Below are 23,933 nucleotides of genomic sequence, written 5' to 3'. Positions count from 1 at the left end.
CAGGTCATGACTCACGAGCAGGTCATGACTCACGAGTAGGTCATGACTCACGAGGAGGTCATGACTCACGAGGAGGTCATGACTCACGAGCAGGTCATGACTCACGAGCAGGTCATGACTCACGAGGAGGTCATGACTCACGAGGAGGTCATGACTCACGAGCAGGTCATGACTCACGAGGAGGTCATGACTCACGAGGAGGTCATGACTCACGAGGAGGTCATGACTCACGAGCAGGTCATGACTCACGAGGAGGTCATGACTCATGAGGAGGTCATGACTCATGAGGAGGTCATGACTCATGAGCAGGTCATGACTCACGAGGAGGTCATGACTCACGAGCAGGTCATGACTCACGAGCAGGTCATGACTCACGAGGAGGTCATGACTCATGAGGAGGTCATGACTCATGAGGAGGTCATGACTCATGAGCAGGTCATGACTCACGAGGAGGTCATGACTCACGAGCAGGTCATGACTCACGAGGAGGTCATGACTCATGACCTCCTCATGACTCATGAGGAGGTCATGACTCATGAGCAGGTCATGACTCACGAGGAGGTCATGACTCATGAGCAGGTCATGATTCACGAGGAGGTCATGACTCATGACCTCCTCATGACTCATGAGGAGGTCATGACTCATGAGGAGGTCATGACTCACGAGGAGGTCATGACTCATGACCTCCTCATGACTCATGACCTCCTCATGACTCATGAGGAGGTCATGACTCATGAGCAGGTCATGACTCATGAGGAGGTCATGACTCACGAGGAGGTCATGACTCATGACCTCCTCATGACTCATGACCTCCTCATGACTCATGAGGAGGTCATGACTCATGAGCAGGTCATGACTCATGAGGAGGTCATGACTCATGAGGAGGTCATCTTTAATTTGGGTGGTCTTAAATTAGCCCTAAATCCATGCAGAATCCTGAAGAACGCTTTAGTCTGAAGAACAATACAATTATGAATATGAATTACATTGATTGAGTCACAGTGATTTATCGTTGCTGCTCGAGTTCGCAGCACTTCGTCTTCATCAGATACTGAGCTGAAAGGAATATATTTTCACATGACGGGAAAAGTGCTTCATAGTTTATTGCTGTGGTGATTTATGAGCAGAAAGTGAGCTACAGATCAAGAGCTCGTTGATTGAGGAAACGCGGCGAGCTCAGACAAAGCCACTGGAGCCAGCGCCTGTTACATAAGACACAAAATGGATGTTTGTGTTCTGGGATCTGCAGATTGTCCCACAGTTTCCTGTCCACAAGAGCTGGAACAAACGCTCGCTCAGAGGACAAATATAACCCACATAACACCAGACATTTAAGTCACCAAGAAATCCAAATGAGAGCGAAGCCCGGAGCGTGACACAGCAGCACGTTTCAACCAGGAAGACCCACTGCCACGCTCAGCCAATCACGAGCTTCCATTCTTTCCTTTTCAGAGCAATCATAGTTACAGAACACCCCCCTCCCCCCCTCACTCACCTCCCCCTCCTTCCCCCTCTCACCCTCCTCCCCTCCCCCCCCTCCCCCCTGCACACATCTAAGTACACGACAGTGAGTGTTGGGACAGTGTGTTCTGTGGTGAGAGGGCAGGTGAGGCTGTTTGACCTCCTGTTCTGCTTGTTCTGCATATGCACCTGTATGCATGTGTATGGGGCAGGTGTGTGTGTATGGGGCAGGTGCATGTGTATGGGGGCAGGTGCAGGTGCACACAGGCGTACATGCACTCTGACTCATACACGAGGTCAAAGGGTCAACCCAGTCATTCAAATGAAGAGCAGCAGCATTTAGAGTATGTAACATGAACATTACAGAAGGAAACTTCATTCATGTAACAAGAACATTTAGGTAAACCTACATGTGACCAACAAGATACAGTATGTATGTATCTGTATGTTTATGTTTAAGGTAAAAGTAAAAGTCATTTTTCTATTTTGAAATGTCCAAAGTTATTTCAGTCCAGTCCTTGACCGTCAGCTCAGTCCCTGTCATCCATGTTCTTGTTATTGTCAGAGTTTTACTTCCAACATACATCGTTTTAAAGTCAAATGGAATGTTGGTGTAATAGATGCTCTGCAGTGTCTCATTAGTCCCAAAACCCCAGTGTCCAACCACCAGACAAAACATGTTAGAGACACAGTTAGACACCTTGACAGTGGGTGATGCATGTCCAGGTCTTTCAGGGACAAACACATACCTGTGTGTGAGCATGCGGCGGAGGCCAGCAGCTTGCGTGTGCGCAGGAAGCTGATGGCCAGCCTCATGATGGACGCCTTGTCCAGGTGGGTGGAGACAGTGTGGGGCAGGGGCAGCTGATGGGCCAGCTCATAGAACACCTCTGTCTCTTTGCTCCTTCTGCATCGCGCCGCATCTCGAGACTTCTCCTTACGCCGCTCGGAGCTGCTCCTGCACAGACACCATCAGGAAGTCACTCTCACAACGCTAGGAACACAACGCTAGGAACGAAACGCTAGGAACACAACGCTAGGAACACAACGCTAGGAACGAAACGCTAGGAACACAACGCTAGGAACACAACGCTAGGAACACAACGCTAGGAACACAACGCTAGGAACACAACGCTAGGAACACAATGCAAGGAACACAACGCTAGGAACGAAACGCTAGGAACGAAACGCTAGGAACGCAACGCTAGGAACACAACGCTAGGAACACATCGCTAGGAACACAACGCTAGGAACACAACGCTAGGAACACAACGCTAGGAACACATCGCTAGGAACACATCGCTAGTAACAAGACGCTAGGAACACAACGCTAGGAACACAACGCTAGGAACACAACGCTAGGAACTAGGAACACAACGCTAGGAACACAATGCTAGGAACACAATACAAGGAACACAACGCTAGGAACACAATGCAAGGAACACAACGCTAGGAACACAACGCTAGGAACACATCGCTAGGAACATAACGCTAGGAACACAACGCTAGGAACACATCGCTAGGAACACAACGCTAGGAACACATCGCTAGGAACACAACGCTAGGAACACATCGCTAGGAACACAACGCTAGGAACGAAACGCTAGGAACACAACGCTAGGAACACAACGCTAGGAACGAAACGCTAGGAACACAACGCTAGGAACACAACGCTAGGAACACAACGCTAGGAACACAACGCTAGGAACACAACGCTAGGAACACAATGCAAGGAACACAACGCTAGGAACGAAACGCTAGGAACGAAACGCTAGGAACGCAACGCTAGGAACACAACGCTAGGAACACATCGCTAGGAACACAACGCTAGGAACACAACGCTAGGAACACAACGCTAGGAACACATCGCTAGGAACACATCGCTAGTAACAAGACGCTAGGAACACAACGCTAGGAACACAACGCTAGGAACACAACGCTAGGAACTAGGAACACAACGCTAGGAACACAATGCTAGGAACACAATACAAGGAACACAACGCTAGGAACACAATGCAAGGAACACAACGCTAGGAACACAACGCTAGGAACACATCGCTAGGAACATAACGCTAGGAACACAACGCTAGGAACACATCGCTAGGAACACAACGCTAGGAACACATCGCTAGGAACACAACGCTAGGAACACATCGCTAGGAACACAACGCTAGGAGCTAGGAACACAACGCTAGGAACACAACGCTAGGAACACAACGCTAGGAACCAGGAACACAATGCTAGGAACACAACGCTAGGAACCAGGAACACAACGCTAGGAACACAACGCTAGGAACACGCTCACGACTGAATGATATGTAGGGTTCTGGAGTGAGTTCTACACAATCAAGAAAGGCAGAGCGTCCAGACAGATATGTGGATCTGATTGGCTGAAGTGTCACAACAATCGAACACGCCCAGTAATCTGACTTTCTGCGATGTTTGATCCACACTTGTTTATGAATTGTCTTGATGTGGACAGTTTAATTCATTCCTTTAGCAGCCACTGTTTATCCATTTTAGATCAGGTGGCACCTGTAAAATCCACTGTCATCACAGAAAAAAGCTTGTCCTTGGATAAATGAAGATATCCTAAACCTAAAGAGACTATGTCGGAAAACTGAGCGTCTGTGGAAAACCTCCAGTCTTGAGGTCAAAGGTCACACCTCAGAGATCTTGTGTCATCTTACAATGAAATGATGGAAAGTTCCAGATCTGATTACTTCCGCCAGCTAATAACATCCAACAAGAAAAACCCTAAAGTGTTGTTTGACACTATAAATTCTATTGTTTGTCCTTCAGCTGCAGTGACTCCTGTTTCCTGCAAAGCTGACAGCAATGAATTCCTCATGTTCTTTATCAATAAGATCAAGATGATCAAAGACCAAATCCCACTCCTTTTGTCTGATAAACCTGTTTCTGTGGAGCCTGTTTCCCAAAACTGGTCTTCTTTTAAGCCTGTCACTCTAGAAGACATCTCAGCTCTGGTGACCAAGATGAAACCCTCCTCTTGTACATCAGATGCCCTTCCCTGCAGGCTCTTCCTCAAAGTGTTTGATGTTATTGGCCTCTGGGTTACCAAAATGGTAAATCTCTCTCTTTCTACTGGTGTGTTTCCGGGAAAATTTCTATTTTCATTTTGCTATACTTGACGGCCGCATTTGATATGGTTGTTGGTGTATGTGTTGATCTGTGTCGGGTTGTTGGTGTATGTGTTGATCTGTGTTGGGTTGTTGGTGTATGTGTTGTTCTGTGTTGGGTTGTTGGTGTATGTGTTGATCTGTGTTGGGTTGTTGGTGTATGTGTTGATCTGTCTTGGGTTGTTGGTGTATGTGTTGATCTGTGTTGGGTTGTTGGTGTATGTGTTGATCTGTGTTGGGTTGTTGGTGTATGTGTTGATCTGTGTTGGGTTGTTGGTGTATGTGTTGATCTGTGTTGGGTTGTTGGTGTATGTGTTGATTTGTGTCGGGTTGTTGGTGTATGTGTTGATCTGTGTTGGGTTGTTGGTGTATGTGTTGATCTGTGTTGGGTTGTTGGTGTATGTGTTGATCTGTGTTGGGTTGTTGGTGTATGTGTTGATCTGTGTTGGGTTGTTGGTGTATGTGTTGATTTGTGTCGGGTTGTTGGTGTATGTGTTGATCTGTGTTGGGTTGTTGGTGTATGTGTTGATCTGTGTTGGGTTGTTGGTGTATGTGTTGATTTGTGTCGGGTTGTTGGTGTATGTGTTGATCTGTGTTGGGTTGTTGGTGTATGTGTTGATCTGTGTTGGGTTGTTGGTGTATGTGTTGATCTGTGTTGGGTTGTTGGTGCATGTGTTGATCTGTGTTGTGGGCTCTGTAGTGGTAACGAGTGGCACTACTTTCACCAACTCAGTGGAAATGATCCAGCCACGGTTTGGACACAGACCCCAGTGTCCAGCGCACCTCCGCAGATGTAGAGGGTCACTTTGGGCTGCATATGACCTCAGCCCACTAATGCCAAAAATCAGGTTTGTTCTGGATAGAAGGGCCCAGGTGCCAGGTAGTCCCATTGGACAGTCCAGGTGTGGCCACAGAGAGAACCTGCCCCGCTGCTGCATTGTAATAACTGTCAAACTGACTAAAGATATGCAGATCAGTGCTAAATCTATAAACTAAATACAAGACGTTGTTGTTGATAATCTCAAACTTACAGTGAATATTGAGGTACCAAAGGGAATAGACATTCAGTAGAGCTAATAGTGAACACAATAGTGAGTCATTGCACCAGAAACACTTGTAACGGCACACTCCAAAAGCCACACAAAAAGCTCGTAACTTACTCCAAGGGTCAAGAGAAATACTACTACTACTACTACTACTACTACTACTACTACTACTTCTACAAAAGAAAAGACTGTGCCAGCAGCCTTCCACATTGTGAAAGCTGCATCTCCTTGCAGGGTTTGGACCTGGTCAAAGCCCTGGGGGTCAGCGTCATTGCTGGCAACATGACCCTTAACATGGACAATGAAAACATGCCATCTGCTGGTGAGCTTGGTACAGTGCACAATATTGACTCAAAAACTCGGATGTGTCAAAGTTTACGTTACAATTTTTGTGAATAAGACACTTTTGTATTGAAGCCTGGTATAGTTTCTGCGAAGGATAGTTTAAATAATACTATAAATAGTTAATTAGCCAATGCAATATGAAGAAAACAGCATATGTCCATCTGAATACAGCATTTGATAGAAAATAGTAAATAATAGTTCAAATAAAAATGTATGCAAAAAGCCCTGCCAAACATGGCATAGCGTTAGTCCTGCAGTGAACGTTCACAAAGTGCAACAGTCGGTCGGCAAAACCAACCCAGCTACTGCAAGCAGGCTTTACTCAATCTTGTTGTGGGAAGGAAACACAAAGGGGGATATGCATAGGTGTTGACCTGTGTCAAGGAGTTTTTCCTGGACGAGAAGGAGGGTCTAAGGACAGAGGACTCTGGGACATCGTCCCCCGCCACCACAGACATTGTTTAATATGTTTTTCACTGTCGCCCTCAGAGGCAACTGTTGTTGTGATTTTGGGCGTTATATTGAGGACCCACTACAGCCAGTTCAGCTCAGCTTACCACTGTGACCTTTGCCCCCAGAAAGCTGCTTTCATAACTCATTCCAGTTCACACATGCCCCTTTTGTCCCAGTATCATGTATAATCAATGTATAATTGTACATTAATAAACATTCATTCATCCTATGCTCCATCAGCCCATAGAATCATGAATCCTTAGCCCGGTTGATTTTAGATGCACTTGTGCATGTTTCAGGACAACTTACCTAGTGATCACAAACAGCTCCTCTTTGAAAATAAATCCCATTATCAGTCCAAATGAAAGCTTCAATGAGTCCATATATCTTTATTTCTCTTAATCTTAAACTTAAAAGTGAAAAATCTTGTTGACAGATTTACAAGCCGTCATCAAACTTTCACTTCAAACACAGTTCTGAACGTGTGAACTCCAAAGCAGCACCAAATCTGATTGGACGCTGTTGTGTACCTAGTTCCACTTACAGCAGACAGTAGCAGCAGCCCACACCGGCCTGGGCTGTGGAGGGATGGAGAACGTACGTCTGGGGAAACAGATTCACTGCGAACAGATCAGGCTTTGACTACGTTCCTCGACACAAAAGGAACAGGGCACGGATGAGGATGAGCAAGGTGGTCATCTGGCCTAATGTGCATCCAGTATGACAGGCAGGTCAGTCAGTCCAAATGGCCTAAAACTAAAAAGTCTCTGCCATTGAACTACATTCATACTTTGAGATTTATAGTTGACTCGCCACTGATATTCCGTGGCAACCCCCAGTTGTCCCTCTGAGAGTCACTCAGAGAGTGGATAATACAGCTTGCATATGAGGGTCACCGGGGCCGAGGGCGCACACAGCAACGCCTCACACAACTTTACTGAGTTTACAATGTTCTCCCCTCCAGGGCAGTCAGGCTTTTAGGTCGGATTTGAAAACACCCCGTCCAAATAATTTTGTCCGTGGGTACGGGGGCCGACTAGGCGAAAAAATGAGTAGCTTTGGCATTCTCCGAACCACGGCTCACAGCCAATCAGAGCCAAGCGCACAAATTTCAAATGCTTCCCGATAATATTCCCTTTTTTGTCTAAGATTTATTAATAAAATGTCCGTCCCTGCACTTGAAAATGCCCGTCCACATTTTAAAATACCCCGTCCAAAATACAGGAAGACGGGCGGCTATCTAAAAGCCTGAGGGCAGTGTGTCAGAAATGTGATCAAACTGCAAAAGCAACACTTGCCCCATTGCAGCCTGGGGAGTTCCCTGAATGCCCCTTTCAACACGTGGCTGTGGACATTGTTGGCTCCTGAATGTGGACCACGGGACTGTAGATCAGTCAGCTGGACAACTTAAGCTAATGGCCAGAAGTAGTGTACAGGTACTGTCCTTGCATTCCAGTCAGATGTCGTAATCCCTGGGCTGTAACAACTGATAACGGTCCAACGTTCTCCTCGCAATTTTGCCGACATCCTAAAAGAAAGAGGTCATCAAAACAAGCAAACGGGGACAGAGACTGTGAGCACAGGCTGTTCAAAAGCCAGCAACACCTGCCATGCTTCCAAACTACAAAGCCACACCCGCTACTACCAATGAGTCTCCTTTCAAGTGTCTGAAGTCATGGGATTGATTCCCGGGTGGTGCGGGGCCTTTCTGTGGGGAGTTTGCATGTTCTCCCTGTGTCTGCCTAGGATTCCTCCGGGTGTCCTGGTTCCCCTACCGCTAAAAACATGTACAATCGGCTCCTCCCTCTGGGGCCAAGACAAGTGGGACTTTCTGGTTGAATAAAGTTAATAAATAAAAAAACAAATACAAAATATAGCCGCAAGCGGCAATGATCGGCCCTCGCTACGCCGCCGCCACGCCGCAAGAGGAGGGGGCGCTAACGCACCCCAATTGTCCTTTTATTACGCCTACTGCTGAATCTGTGACGCTGTCACATCTTCTCCCCTTTGTTTTACCATCAAAAAGCTATTTTATTTTGAATTCTTGGCAAAATGTGCGGCTTTGCCGCACAGACACCGTGACTCTTTGAATAAAAATGTGGATAACGTTTGATGGTCCACCCCTGAAGATGAGTCTCACCAAATTTCAGGTTAATAGGGCTGACGCCCTGGGAGGAGTTTGTGAAAGTCTAAAGTGTAAACATGTTCTGGCGATTTCCCCATTGGAATAACATGGAAGGTTTCGGTCATCGTTACGGCAACGCCATAACAATTATGACATGGGTCTCACTGACTTTTTTGATGGGGATTCTAAAATTGAGTTGTGTGTCAAATTTCATATAATTTCGCAAAACTAAACATGTAACCTCCATATAAAATCTGTAGGGGGCGCTGTGGCTCCAAATTAATTTATTTCACTTCAAGTTGGTTTAGGGCAAAGAGTTTAACAACTGATTCTAATTTGACGCAATTCGGACTTTATCTGCGCAAACGGCAGAAATGTAAAATTTGGGAGATTTCTGAAATTCTTGCTACAGTTTGCGGCTTCGCCGCTCAGAGACCGTGACAGGGTTAATGTCATTTGGATAACTTTTGATGTCCCACTCCTCAGTAGCATTTTCACCAAATTTCAGCTTTTTAGGGCCAACGCCCTGGGAGGAGTTCGTAAAAGTACAACGTTTGGAAAAACTCCGAAGTCATGTTTAGCCATTTTTGAAGCAATATGGCCAACATTTGGTTGGGCGGACGGCGTTGCCGTAATAATATTTTTTACTTCTCTTGTCACCATCTACCACTGCGCCAAATTTCATGATTCTACGATCAGATTTTTTTTGGGTCATTTCCCATCTCTCAATGCATTTTTGGTACATTTGGGGGCGCTGACGCGCCAATTTTTTTTATTTTAGAAAAGGGAGATAGCCAGAATGTAGAGGCACGATTTTTAGAGTCGTGAACATGACTTTTCGTCAATGTTCACTGGGTGAAAAATAGGGGGGTTGGTCCCGAGAAGAAAGAAGAAAGAATAATATTCCGATGCGAAAACAATGTTTCCCATTTTTCAAATATCATAAACTATACATTTTCGGAAAGCGCGAGCGCTTTCCTACCTCATGGTGTGGGTCCCTGGTCACTGACGGGTACTTTCGTTAATTTTGAGTGGGCTCCGCCCACTTTGTGTTTTTGGCCCTCTATATTAATGTTCAATTTTCGCATTACATACTTATATGCACGGAACATGCAAGAGATGGGGAACGTATTCGTGAGCTACTTAGGGCAAATGAGCGCTTTATATGGGGATGACGACCGCTTCGCGGCCGTCATCTCAATGTAAAGTGCTCGTTTAGTGCGCACTTTTGCGCGGGCTTCGCCCGTTTACAACGGTAATGTTCCATTTTCCTACTACTAATTAGTAAGCACGGGGCGTGCATGAGTGGAGCAGTGCGTTAGTGAGTGTTTGGAAGTGGGCGAGCGCTTCGTGCTCGATTTTGTGCGCACTACGTGCGCACTTTCGCAACCGTGCTTCGCACGGCCTTACGAGGTTAATAGGCCTCTCGCCAGCTTGTGGCGCTCGGGCCTAATAAAAGCATATCCAGAGTAGCTCCCAGGAGTTACACAAAAAGGGACTTGCAGTTGGAGGGTGAGTATCCACAAACCCTTTCATGTCGGGAATGGAGTGTCCAACCACAATCTGGACACACAGCATTCATCTTGACTCAAACTTGAGCGACGGGAAAAGTTGGACTGCGACCTGCCCAACAAGAGGAAAGTCTCCTCCTGGTGCTGCTGGACAACATACCAACCTGAACACCACTGTGCAGGCTTTTAGACAGGGTTTGAAAACACCCCGTCCAAATCATTTTGTCTGCAAAAAGTACTTAAAAAATGTGCGAATATGGAAAGACACATGTCGGTGTAATCCCTAATTCGTCCAGGCGTGTTCCATAGTAGAAAAAGCTTCAGTTGTAGTCATCTGGACTCAGTTTGAAAAAATAGACGTTTCGACTCTCATCCAAGAGTCATTGTCAATAACAGAATTTAGGTCGAGAACTCCGATATTAATACTGTTCTGTGGTAAGACCCACCCATTGGGAGGAGCCTTCCTGAAGTAGAAAGAGTTGTTTGTTTCAACAGAAACTCCCCCCTTGTATCTACCGAGCCTATTCAGAATCTTAATGGGCTGTTAGAATCCTCTTTGTCTTTGTGAGACCCTGGCTCAACCACCCTGAGTACCTGATTAGCATCTAAATGTCCTGGTCCTGGTCCTCTACCTTTCCCCACTACAGCACAAGCTGGGTGTGATCAGAACCTTACAACACAGAGCTCAAGGTGTGCCCACCAGCTCAGAGGGCAAGAAGAAAGAGGAAAAACATGTCCGTAATGCCCTCTCAGCCTGTGGTTACCCCGCTTGGGCTCTCAACAGAGTGAAGAGAACCAAGAAGCAGGACAAAAGGGAAACTGAACAGAGAAGGAAGGGTGTTTCTATCCCTTATGTCTCTGGCCTGTCGGAAAAACTGCAGAGATTTTTTAGACAACACGAAGTCCCTGTTTATTTTAAACCAGGAAACACTTTAAGACAAAAACTGGTTCACCCTAAGGACAAGTTGCCGACTCAAAAACAGAGCAATGTAGTTTATTCGATCCAATGCAGTGAAGAAAGCTGTAAAGAACGGTACATAGATGAGACGAAACAGCCTCTACACAAGAGGCTTTATCAGCACAGAAGAAATACAAGTTCAGGACCTCAGAGTGCCGTGCATCTCCATCTTGAAGCCTCTAATCACTCGTTTGAAGACGGTGAGGTGAAGGTTTTAAGCAGGAGAAAAGATGGTTTGAAAGAGGAGTCAAGGAAGCTATTTTTGTTAAAAAAGAAAGACCTTCTTTAAACAGAAATGGAGGGCTAAGGTTTAATCTTCCTGTTATTTATAATGGTATACTGAACCCCTGGAAAGGTAGAGGACCAGGACATTTAAATGCTAATCAGGTACTCAGGGTGGTTGAGCCAGGGTCTCACAAAGACAAAGAGGATTCTAATAGCCCATTAAGATTCTGAATAGGCTCGGTAGATACAAGGGGGGAGTTTCTGTTGAAACAAACAACTCTTTCTACTTCAGGAAGGCTCCGCCCAATGGGCGGGTCTTACCACAGAACAGTATTAATATCGGAGTTCTCGATCTAAATTCTTTTATTGACAATGACTCTTGGATGAGAGTCGGAACGTCTATTTTTTCAAACTGAGTCCAGATGACTACAACTGAAGCTTTTTCTACCATGGAAAGACACACTTTGCCACTTAGGAGCGGCGCATCGCGCCGTATTTTCCAACGCTTTTACTAAATAAAGCGGCGCTTTTAACGCCGTGCGCTCATTTACGGCGCACGGACCAAGGACTATGCAGTGAAATAAAGTAAGAAATAAGCTAAAATGATCAAATGGTTACATAACATTTGAGATCATTTTGATACTACCAGCTGCTGACGTCAAGTTAAGTGTGACAAAAGTGCAGAATGTTTTATTAAATATATATATATATATATATATATATATATATATATATATATATATATATCATATTAGATGAATACTCTGCAGTTTCCTGCTCCAACACACGGCCAAAGACCTCTAGATCCAGAAGAAACAAATCCAGCCGTTTTAACATTTTAGATCAACGAATGCAACAATCATTATGTTTCATGTTGTAGAAGCGGCTGCTCGATTTTAGAAAATAATCAAAACACTTTCTGACGAGAAAAAACTTTGTTCAGAGTTCACACTGTTCTTTCCAGAAGAGTTCATCTTCCAGAGAAGAAGAAGAAGAAGAAGAAGAAGAAGAAGAAGAAGAAGAAGAAGAAGAAGAAGAAAAAGAAGAAGAAGAAGAATAAACACCACCAAGAGTTTTAAATATGTTGCTCTTTGCAGGAAATTGAATTATCAAAATAAATGCAGCCTTTACGATATATAATGATGTAAACTCAGATTACAATTTGAATTGGATGTGTTCTCCGTGGACAGTTCCTGATTCAGAGTCATGGTCACTTCAAGGTCACTTCATGGTCACTTCAAGGTCACGTCACGGTCACGTCACGGTCACTTCAAGGTCACTTCATGGTCACTTCAAGGTCACTTCATGGTCACTTCAAGGTCACTTCATGGTCACTTCAAGGTCACGGTCACGTCACGGTCACATCACGGTCACTTCATGGTCACTTCAAGGTCACTTCATGGTCACTTCAAGGTCACGGTCACGTCATGGTCACGTCACGGTCACGTCACGGTCACTTCATGGTCACTTCAAGGTCACGGTCACGTCATGGTCACGTCACGGTCACGTCACGGTCACTTCAAGGTCACTTCATGGTCACTTCAAGGTCACTTCATGGTCACTTCAAGGTCACGGTCACGTCACGGTCACATCACGGTCACTTCATGGTCACGTCATGGTCACGTCATGGTCACGTCACGGTCACGTCATGGTCACTTCATGGTCACGTCATGGTCACGTCACGGTCACGTCACGGTCACGTCATGGTCACTTCATGGTCACTTCATGGTCACGTCATGGTCAGGTCATGGTCACTTCAAGGTCACGGTCACGTCACGGTCACGGTCACTTCATGGTCACTTCATGGTCACGTCATGGTCACGACATGGTCACTTCATGGTCACGTCATGGTCACTTCATGGTCACGTCATGCTCACGTCATGGTCACTTCATGGTCACTTCATGGTCACTTCATGGTCACTTCATTGTCACGTCATGGTCACGTCATGGTCACTTCATGGTCACGTCATGCTCACGTCATGGTCACTTCATGGTCACTTCATGGTCACTTCATGGTCACGTCATGGTCACGTCATGGTCACTTCAAGGTCACGGTCACGTCACGGTCACTTCATGGTCACTTCATGGTCACGTCATGGTCACGACATGCTCACGTCATGGTCACTTCATGGTCACTTCATGGTCACTTCATGGTCACGTCATGGTCACTTCATGGTCACGTCATGGTCACTTCATGGTCACGTCATGCTCACGTCATGGTCACTTCATGGTCACTTCATGGTCACTTCATTGTCACGTCATGGTCACTTCATGGTCACGTCATGCTCACGTCATGGTCACTTCATGGTCACGTCATGCTCACGTCATGGTCACTTCATGGTCACTTCATGGTCACTTCATGGTCACGTCATGGTCACGTCATGGTCACGTTATGGTCACTTCATGGTCACGTCATGGTCACTTCATTGTCACGTCACGGTCACGTCATGGTCACTTCATGGTCACGTCATGGTCACGTCATGGTCACTTCATTGTCACGTCATGGTCACGTCATGGTCACGTCATGGTCACTTCATGGTCACTTCATGGTCACGTCATGGTCACGTCATGGTCACGTTATGGTCACTTCATGGTCACGTCATGGTCACTTCATTGTCACGTCATGGTCACGTCATGGTCACTTCATTGTCACGTCATGGTCACTTCATGGTCACGTCATGCTCACGTCATGGTCACTTCATGGTCACTTCATGGTCACGTCATGGTCACGTTATGGTCACTTCATGGTCACTTCATGGTCACGTCATGGTCACGTTATGGTCACTTCATGGTCACGTCATGGTCACTTCATTGTCACGTCATGGTCACGTCATGGTCACGTCACGGTCACGTCATGGTCACTTCATGGTCACGTCATGGTCACGTCACGGTCACGTCACGGTCACGTCATGGTCACTTCATGGTCACTTCATGGTCACGTCATGGTCAGGTCATGGTCACTTCAAGGTCACGGTCACGTCACGGTCACGGTCACTTCATGGTCACTTCATGGTCACGTCATGGTCACGACATGGTCACTTCATGGTCACGTCATGGTCACTTCATGGTCACGTCATGCTCACGTCATGGTCACTTCATGGTCACTTCATGGTCACTTCATGGTCACTTCATTGTCACGTCATGGTCACGTCATGGTCACTTCATGGTCACGTCATGCTCACGTCATGGTCACTTCATGGTCACTTCATGGTCACTTCATGGTCACGTCATGGTCACGTCATGGTCACTTCAAGGTCACGGTCACGTCACGGTCACTTCATGGTCACTTCATGGTCACGTCATGGTCACGACATGGTCACTTCATGGTCACGTCATGGTCACTTCATGGTCACGTCATGGTCACGTCATGGTCACTTCATGGTCACTTCATGGTCACTTCATTGTCACGTCATGGTCACTTCATGGTCACGTCATGCTCACGTCATGGTCACTTCATGGTCACGTCATGCTCACTTCATGGTCACTTCATGGTCACTTCATGGTCACGTCATGGTCACGTCATGGTCACGTTATGGTCACTTCATGGTCACGTCATGGTCACTTCATTGTCACGTCACGGTCACGTCATGGTCACTTCATGGTCACGTCATGGTCACGTCATGGTCACTTCATTGTCACGTCATGGTCACGTCATGGTCACGTCATGGTCACTTCATGGTCACTTCATGGTCACGTCATGGTCACGTCATGGTCACGTTATGGTCACTTCATGGTCACGTCATGCTCACGTCATGGTCACGTCATGCTCACGTCATGGTCACTTCATGGTCACTTCATGGTCACGTCATGGTCACGTCATGGTCACGTTATGGTCACTTCATGGTCACGTCATGGTCACTTCATTGTCACGTCATGGTCACGTCATGGTCACTTCATTGTCACGTCATGGTCACGTCATGCTCACGTCATGGTCACTTCATGGTCACGTCATGGTCACGTCATGGTCACTTCATGGTCACGTCATGGTCACGTCATGGTCACTTCATGGTCACTTCATGGTCACGTCATGGTCACGTCATGGTCACTTCATGGTCACTTCATGGTCACGTCATGGTCACGTCATGGTCACTTCATGGTCACGTCATTGTCACTTCATGGTCACGTCATGGTCACTTCATGGTCACGTCATGGTCACTTCATGGTCACGTCATGGTCACTTCATGGTCACTTCATGGTTTTGTTCTGCTCTCTGGTTCGTTTGCATTCACAAGTCAAACGAATTGCACTAGAGTTCGATTAAGTTGGGCCAGACCAGAGTTTGCTTCTTTTGTCCGGACCAGTGTTCGATTGCGCGGTCAATTACTGAGACAAACTGGACAATTGAGGCAATGGAATCCTGATTCCAAGTGTGTAATGAATGCATTTTTAGACATTATACTGACCTTCTTTTTTAAATCATTATAGTATCTGTGTTAAACATTTTGGTCTTATTATAGTTTTGATTAAGCTCCAATTCTTTCTCAAACTGTTCACAACAGGCCACATTCTGTCCTGTTAATATGATTAGTTTAGTATCGTTACTTGTTCAAGGGAGCATCTAGTTTGATTCTAGTCTCAGTAAGGTTGTTCATGGTTAACCTATTAACTGATTAATCCAATCAACTGGCACATTTCATGTTGTAATACACAATTGCGTCACCACGAGGTTTCTGAGTGAAAAGGTCACTAAAACGCCCAAAAAGTGGAATTATCACATGAAGACTGGGCAAATGTGAGTGAAACTGCAATATTTATGAACTAATATTAATCACACATGGTTTATTCAGCTTGGATTTAATATTGGTGGCGAAAACACAGCTTTTTGCATCAGATGGAAAAATGTAAGTGTCCAATCACAACAAAAAGAACGTGACTGTGACCTCCAATTAGGACTGATTAAAGCACCTGTACTCGGGGTGATACAATCCACACGGTCCAAATAGACGTTTTCCATTTGAAGCTAAAAGCTGCTTGAGGTTTGTTAGATTTGTGTTAGTGTTTGTGAGTCTCTGCTGTAATGAATCAGTCTGAGGATCTGCCCCGCTCTCCACCAGAGACACAACAGTCTGCACCGGAGGCCAACGAGTTCACTCCAGCCATTCACGTGGAAGAGTCTGAGCTTCACTCCACAGTGAGACTCCACAGTCAGTGTACTCAGCGTATCCCCACAGACACTATCTGATCACCGCTCTCACTACGTGCACATGCGCCGAGAACTCTGAGTACACTCTAGATCCAATCTCAGCTGGTAGACAGGATTCATGAAACAAGTCTGTATGAAGCTAAATAACAGCTCTGTTTGTGATGTGGGAACAGTCAGAACCACAGCTGACAGCAAAGATTAGGACTGATATTTGAGTTTGCATTTCTACAGTTCACCTGTCTGGCAGGGACACATTAGGTACACGCAGCAGGAACACGCTACACACGCTTCACATGTGTTATTGGGATCTTTGAGATTCTAATCAAGACGCCTCAAATGTAGTTCTTAGTTCTTAGGATTACATGCATTTGTAAAAATCTGTTATCCAGTTTTCCCCGGATGATCATGACAGATTATAATCATCTCTAGTGAAACCTCCGCTTTACAGTGACATTTGGGCTGGCATTATGCGAAGAGGCGCGGCCAGGTGAGCTGTGCAGCTGAAGCACTGCGTTCTCTCACCACAGGATGTGATAAGGGTCTTTGTTCTGCTTCAATGATACATTTCTATTCCTCTTTTAGATCTCTGAGTGGAGGAGATGTGGGCAACTGAAGCTGCTTTAATCACACAAACAACTTCTGTCCAGATGTCTGTGGCTGGCTGTGTAAAACAGGCCGGGGTTTTGGTGTGAAAAGAGAGAAGGTCAAAATAACAGCAAAGTTAAAATAGTAGTAGCATCAGTTTTACATAACCTTTCAAAAGAGCCAGTGTTCATCTGTCACCATTTTCCTGATGATTAAAACTATACATTTTCATTGACCACAATAACTAACAGTAGATACATTTGTTGACTAAAAATTACTGATATTTTTGATGAATAATAAAAAACTAAACAAATAAATGTTCCACTTTTCAATTGAGCCTCAAAGCAGAGGCTAAACACACTCAGCATCCAAGAGCACGATGCACATGTCCCATGAGGCATTGCCAAACTGTTTACCATTGTGAAAATATCAAATCATTGTTTAGATTTTTGTATAATTGATTTAGTCAACTAAATTAGCAAGATATTTATGACTAAACTACTATAAACAAAACATAATTGATTGCTATAGAACCAAAGAGCTCTTCAGTCATACTCTACTAGGGGACCTGGGCTGGGCTTTGGGTTTGGGTCATACGCAGCTCCATACATTATTATTATTACATAGTACTGGGGATGTGGAACCTGAACCAGGAGCCGATGCGAGTATTAGCGTAGTTCCCCGGTTCATAGAAAAAGGGGGAACATAGGTACCGGAGAACATAGGTACCGGAGAATATTGGTACACACCCCTGTACTAGGTGGTGGTAAGTCACATCTGCCCTGGAGCTAACTGATGAAAATATGGCTGCTGACTTCTGGTTATCACGTCAGACTAGACAAACACACGCTCCACTGCTGCCGAAATCACAGTTTCACCCACAAAACCCGAAGAAAAAGGAGCAAGAGATGAGCAAACACGGAAAATACAAGACGGGCAACGCTACAGGAGCTAAACAATCACAGCTGACGGACCATGGAAAATAGTCTGCCTCACAAGGTAACGAGGCTAATGAGGCTAACGACCCCGCGCAGCTGCCCTCCCTTCACCGCTAAACCAAGTGCCGTTCCAGGTGTGGACTCTCCAGGTTTGCCCTTTTTAGAAGCAGGAGAGGAGATAACTTTACAACAGGTGGTCCTTATGTGATGTGAAATGCAGCGTGACATGGCGTCATTGAGAGCTGAAATCAGAGAGAGGAACAACAGAGCCCGATTCAGAAAAAGTGAAGGTGATATAATGGAGGTGAAGACGGCGCACACAATGCTGAGGCGGAGCAGCATATTTCAGACAGAGTTACTGAAGCTGAAAGCCAAGGTAGTAGGGCTGTGTTCAAAATATCGATATGGCGCTATATCGTCATGGGCTTCGCCGTATCGATACTTTTCAATAACGTTAATTTATTACAAATTGTCCGGGCGGCCGTTTAGAAGCTCCCTCCTGTAGAGGGCGATAAAGAGCGCGGAACTACTGAGACAGACACACACCGTGCACCAGCTGTACACAGGCCTGAAGAAGAGCTTTTGGCTCCAAACGTCGCTGCTGTTACAAGCCTCCCTTTTCCATTCTATTTGATTTCCTTTTTCATTGATTCCATTCCTTTCATCCCATTATTTTATACAAATTCAACGCAGCCCCGGAGCTAACTTAGCCCCGAGACCGCTATTTTAGCCCCGGAGCTAACACAGCCCCGAGGCCACCACAACAGCCGAACCGGAGGCAAAAAAACGGACACAAACCTGACATCAACATCACACACATCTTCCCTACTCTACACTACATAAACCCAATGGTTAAACAATAAAAGCGAGTGGTTAAACAATACAACTATCCAACAGGGCCCCGCCTGTTGGCGTTAGCCGCGGCCACTTCTGCGCTAGCGCTACTTAGCTTAGTGCCGAGCCCGACCCGATGAAACGGGATTTTAAGACCAAAACAACAACAAAAAGACACAAACAGAGGGTCAACAGACTCCCACACGTCACACACATCACACACCAGATAAACCACGTCCATTTACTCTCTTAAGGGGAGTGGGGCAAGGCCAACCAGACCCCACAGGTTAACTACTTCCAGGAGTATCCCAGTCCAGCTGAGGCCAGCATTACCGGTCCCCACTAGGGGATGGGCCCCTACTTTTTCACTATTAGAAGGCTAATTAAGATGTTGCCAAGAAGATGCCATGTTTACATTCTTTCAAGTTACTGCTCTTATTTATTTTGTTCAGACCCTGCCAATTGTTTGGCAACTTTACTTGAATGTGTTCTTTGCATAAGCTTTGTGGATAAACATGAAAATTCATGCATTTTCTTATCCGGAATAAAACAAATGCCCATTTGGTAAACTTTAAGACCCTTTTTTCAAAAAAGTATCGGGATACGTATCGTATCGCGAGGGTCTTGGCAATACCCAGCCCTACAAGATAAGATAAGATAAGAGCCGGGGGGACTCAGAGCCAAAACACATCGCAACGACACGACGAAAACACTCAATCCAGCCGAATAAAGTCAAAACAAGTTAATTTAAAGCGATTCCAGTGCGTGTCCCGATCGTTGGTGAAGTTCCTCTTTCATATAAACGTGTATATAAACGTGTACCGACGACACGCCGTACTTTAGCGCGGCCGGAGGGCGTGGGGGCTGGTGGGCTCGCTCGGAGCTAGCTCACGTCACAACAACACAACGAACGCAACGAAAAACGCTCAAATCCAGCCGAAAAAAGTCAAAAACAGTTGAATTAAAAAACTATTCCAGCGCGTGTCCCTATCGTACAGTAAAATAGAAAAAAATATACTAACTATATTTACAAAATATAGGGGATAAAGCACAATAAGTGTGAGAAAGAAGAGCGAGCGTTTACACCGGGCTGCCAGCTGTACCAGCGCCTTATGACGTATGATTTTTTCATACACACAGCAGTTCAAAGTGCTTCACAACAGGAGAAATGCATTCAAATCATAAAGAAATGACAGAAATCACAAAAGAGTTTAAGACATAAAAGAGAAAAGTGCAAAGTAAAAGAGTAGTACCTGTAGAACCTGTCTCACGTCGAAAAGTCTGAGGAATAAAGTCTGGCGGTAATGCAACAATTGGATGCCAACCGCCATAAAACAACAACAACAACAACAACAACAACACGTCAGGAAGATGTGAGACAGGTTCTACAGGTACTCTTTTACTTTTTCTTCTTTTTTCTTCTTGTTCCAGATTTTAGCTGCATAAAACTGAAACACAGATTCTCCATGTTTAGTCCTGACTCTGGCACCAGCAGGAGGCCGGTCCATGTTTAGTCCTGACTCTGGCACCAGCAGGAGGCCGGTCCATGTTTAGTCCTGACTCTGGCACCAGCAGGAGGCCGGTCCATGTTTAGTCCTGACTCTGGCACCAGCAGGAGGCCGGTCCATGTTTAGTCCTGACTCTGGCACCAGCAGGAGGCCGGTCCATGTTTAGTCCTGACTCTGGCACCAGCAGGAGGCCGGTCCATGTTTAGTCCTGACTCTGGCACCAGCAGGAGGCCGGTCCATGTTTAGTCCTGACTCTGGCACCAGCAGGAGGACGGTCCATGTTTAGTCCTGACTCTGGCACCAGCAGGAGGCCGGTCCATGTTTAGTCCTGACTCTGGCACCAGCAGGAGGACGGTCCATGTTTAGTCCTGACTCTGGCACCAGCAGGAGGCCGCTCCATGTTTAGTCCTGACTCTGGCACCAGCAGGAGGCCGGTCCATGTTTAGTCCTGACTCTGGCACCAGCAGGAGGCTGGTCCATGTTTAGTCCTGACTCTGGCACCAGCAGGAGGCCGGTCCATGTTTAGTCCTGACTCTGGCACCAGCAGGAGGCCGCTCCATGTTTAGTCCTGACTCTGGCACCAGCAGGAGGCCGGTCCATGTTTAGTCCTGACTCTGGCACCAGCAGGAGGCCGGTCCATGTTTAGTCCTGACTCTGGCACCAGCAGGAGGACGGTCCATGTTTAGTCCTGACTCTGGCACCACGGACGACGATGACGCGGAGTAGAGAGGACTGGCGCAGGACTTTGTGGACTGGTGTCAGCGGAACCACCTCCTCATCAACGCGGGGAAGACCAAGGAGATGGTGGTGGATTTCCGCAGACGCCACCCCACTGCCCCCTCACCAGAGAACATCCAGGGACAGGACAGGCCACGCCCCCCTCACCAGAGAACATCCAGGGACAGGACAGGCCACGCCCCCCTCACCAGTGAACATCCAGGGACGGGACATTGAGAGAGTGGACTCATACAAGTACCTGGTGTTCATCTGAACCACAAACTGGACTGGACTCATAACACAGACGCACTGTACAGGAAGAGCCAGAGTCGGCTCTACCTCCTGAGGAGACTCAGGTCTTTTGGAGTGACAGGGCCACTCCTGAAGACCTTCTACGACTCTGTGGTGGCATCAGCTCCTGTACGGTGTGGCCTGCTGGAGCAGCAGCATCACAGAGAGGGAGAGGAGGAAGCTGGACAGAGTCATCAAGAAGTCCAGCTCCGTCCTGGGCTGTGCTCTGGACTCGGTGCAGGAGGTGGGGGACAGGAGGGTCCTGGCTAGATTCACATCTATGCTGGACCATGAGTGTCACCCCCTGCAGGACACTCTGTCCCCTGCAGGACACTCTGTCCCCTGCAGGACACTCTCTCCGCTCTGGAGAGCAGCTTCAGTGAGAGACTGATCCACCCTCGATGTGTGAAGGAAAGGTTCCGTAGGTCTTTCCTTCCTGCTGCTGTCAGACTTTATAACAAAAACTGTTAGTCCTGAACACTCGCAATACTGACCTAACCATGTGCAATTCTGTCATATGTGCAATTACTGTGAAATTCATGTGCAATCTATGTGCTGTCGTGACACATATTCATGTGCAATTACTGTCGTGATCACATGCAATGGTATTTATGTATTTATTTGTCTATGGGAGTTTTTATTTATTTATAGGAGATCTTCTACTGAAAGTGTTTTTCAGACTTCCTATAAGTGATCTGTTCTTCTGTATCTACCTCTGTATCTACCTGCGTTGCACCAATGAAATTTGCCCATGTGGGACAATAAAGGAATATCTTAAATGTGCGACACAAATAAACTTGCCTCGTCCACAACTGTTTTGATTCTCTGAGCCTCGATATTTACACCGCTTCCCTCCAGAAGGTCAGACCTGTTTGTACAGTACACACACACGTATACACACACACACACACACGTATACACACACACACACGTATACACACACACACACGTATACACACACACACACGTATACACACACACACACGTATACACACACACACACGTATACACACACACACACGTATACACACACACACACACACACACGTATACACACACACACACGTACACACACACACACGTATACACACACACACACGTATACACACACACACACGTATACACACACACACACGTACACACACACACACGTATACACACACACACACGTATACACACACACACACGTACACACACACACACGTATACACACACACACACACACACACACGTATACACACACACACACGTATACACACACACACACACACACACACACGTATACACACACACACAGTCACACACACAGACACACACACACACTCACGTATACACACTCACACACACGTATACACACACACACACACACACACACACGTATACACACACACACATACACACACACACATACACACGCGTATACACACGTATACACACACACACACACACGTATACACACACACACACACACACACGTATACACACACACACATACACACACACACATACACACGCGTATACACACGTATACACACACACACACACACGTATACACACACACACACACACACACACACACACACACACACGTATACACACACACACACACACACACACACACACACACACACGTATACACACACACACACACACACGTATACACACACACACACACACACATGCAATGGTATTTATTTATTATTTATTTATTTGTCTATGGGAGTTTTTATTTATTTATAGCAGATCTTCTACTGAAAGTGTTTTTCAGACTTCCTATAAGTGATCTGTTCTTCTGTATCTACCTCTGTATCTACCTGCGTTGCACCAATGAAATTTATCTTACACACACACACAAAACTGTGCAATGTTTTTTTTTAATTTTAATTCTAACCCTGATTTATTCAAGTTTATTTTATTATTATTAGGCCCGAGCGCCACAAGCTGGTGAGAGGCCTATTCATTCCGTAAAGTCCGTGCAAAGGCTGCAAAAGTGCGCACACAGTGCACACGAAATCGAGCATGAAGCGCTCGCCCGCTTCCAAACACTCACTAACGCACTCCTTCACTCACGCACGCCCCGTGCATACTAGTTAGTAGTAGGAAAATGGAACATTACCGTTGTAAATGGGTGAAGCCCGTGCAAAAGTGCGCTTGTGCGCTAAACAGGCGCTCGTTTGCCCTAAATACCTCACGAATACGTTCCCCATCTCTTGCATGTTCCGTTCATATAAACATGTAATGCAAAAATTGAACATTATTACTGTATAGAGGGCCAAAAACACAAAGTGGGCGGAGCCCACTCAAAATCAACAAAAGTACCCTTCAGTGACCAGGGACCCACACCATGAGGTAGGAAAATGTATAGTTTATGATCTTTGAAAAATCCGAAACATTGTTTTTGCGTCGGAATATTCTTAGGGCCGTGCCCCAGCAGGAGGCTGAAGGTTCAAGTGAGGTGAAGTCAAAAAAGGACGTGAGGATGATCTCAAACCTTTGATCCTTTTGTTGTTCCTTGCCCTTCTGAACAATGATTATGAGGATAACAAGACTGCAGTTAGAATAGTGCAAAGGTCACTGTGAACTACATATTACTCTACATCACCATTTATTATACTTATTACAAAAATCCTGAAAACATCATAACAAAACATGT

At 46.0% G+C, this 23,933-nt stretch overlaps 1 protein-coding gene across 3 annotated transcripts in view; it reads right to left on the bottom strand.

Moving 5' to 3' along the window:
- Positions 1-23,933, bottom strand: part of LOC140350954 (endothelial PAS domain-containing protein 1-like) — a 123,941-nt gene that overhangs the window by 78,407 nt on the left and 21,601 nt on the right. For all 3 annotated transcript variants that reach the window (XM_072436556.1, XM_072436558.1, XM_072436557.1), the window contains exon 2: positions 2,211-2,419. In XM_072436556.1, coding sequence (XP_072292657.1) covers positions 2,211-2,419 — 209 coding nt within the window. The remainder of the gene's footprint in view (positions 1-2,210; positions 2,420-23,933) is intronic.

This window comes from Eucyclogobius newberryi, unplaced genomic scaffold (assembly GCF_026437365.1).
Source record: "Eucyclogobius newberryi isolate DKJ021-1_F unplaced genomic scaffold, fEucNew1.0.hap1 SCAF_8, whole genome shotgun sequence".
In the NCBI taxonomy this organism is placed as follows: Eukaryota; Metazoa; Chordata; class Actinopteri; order Gobiiformes; family Gobiidae; genus Eucyclogobius; species Eucyclogobius newberryi.
The sequence above is the reverse complement of the archived record's forward strand: the minus strand, read 5'-3'. Positions and strand labels throughout refer to the sequence as shown.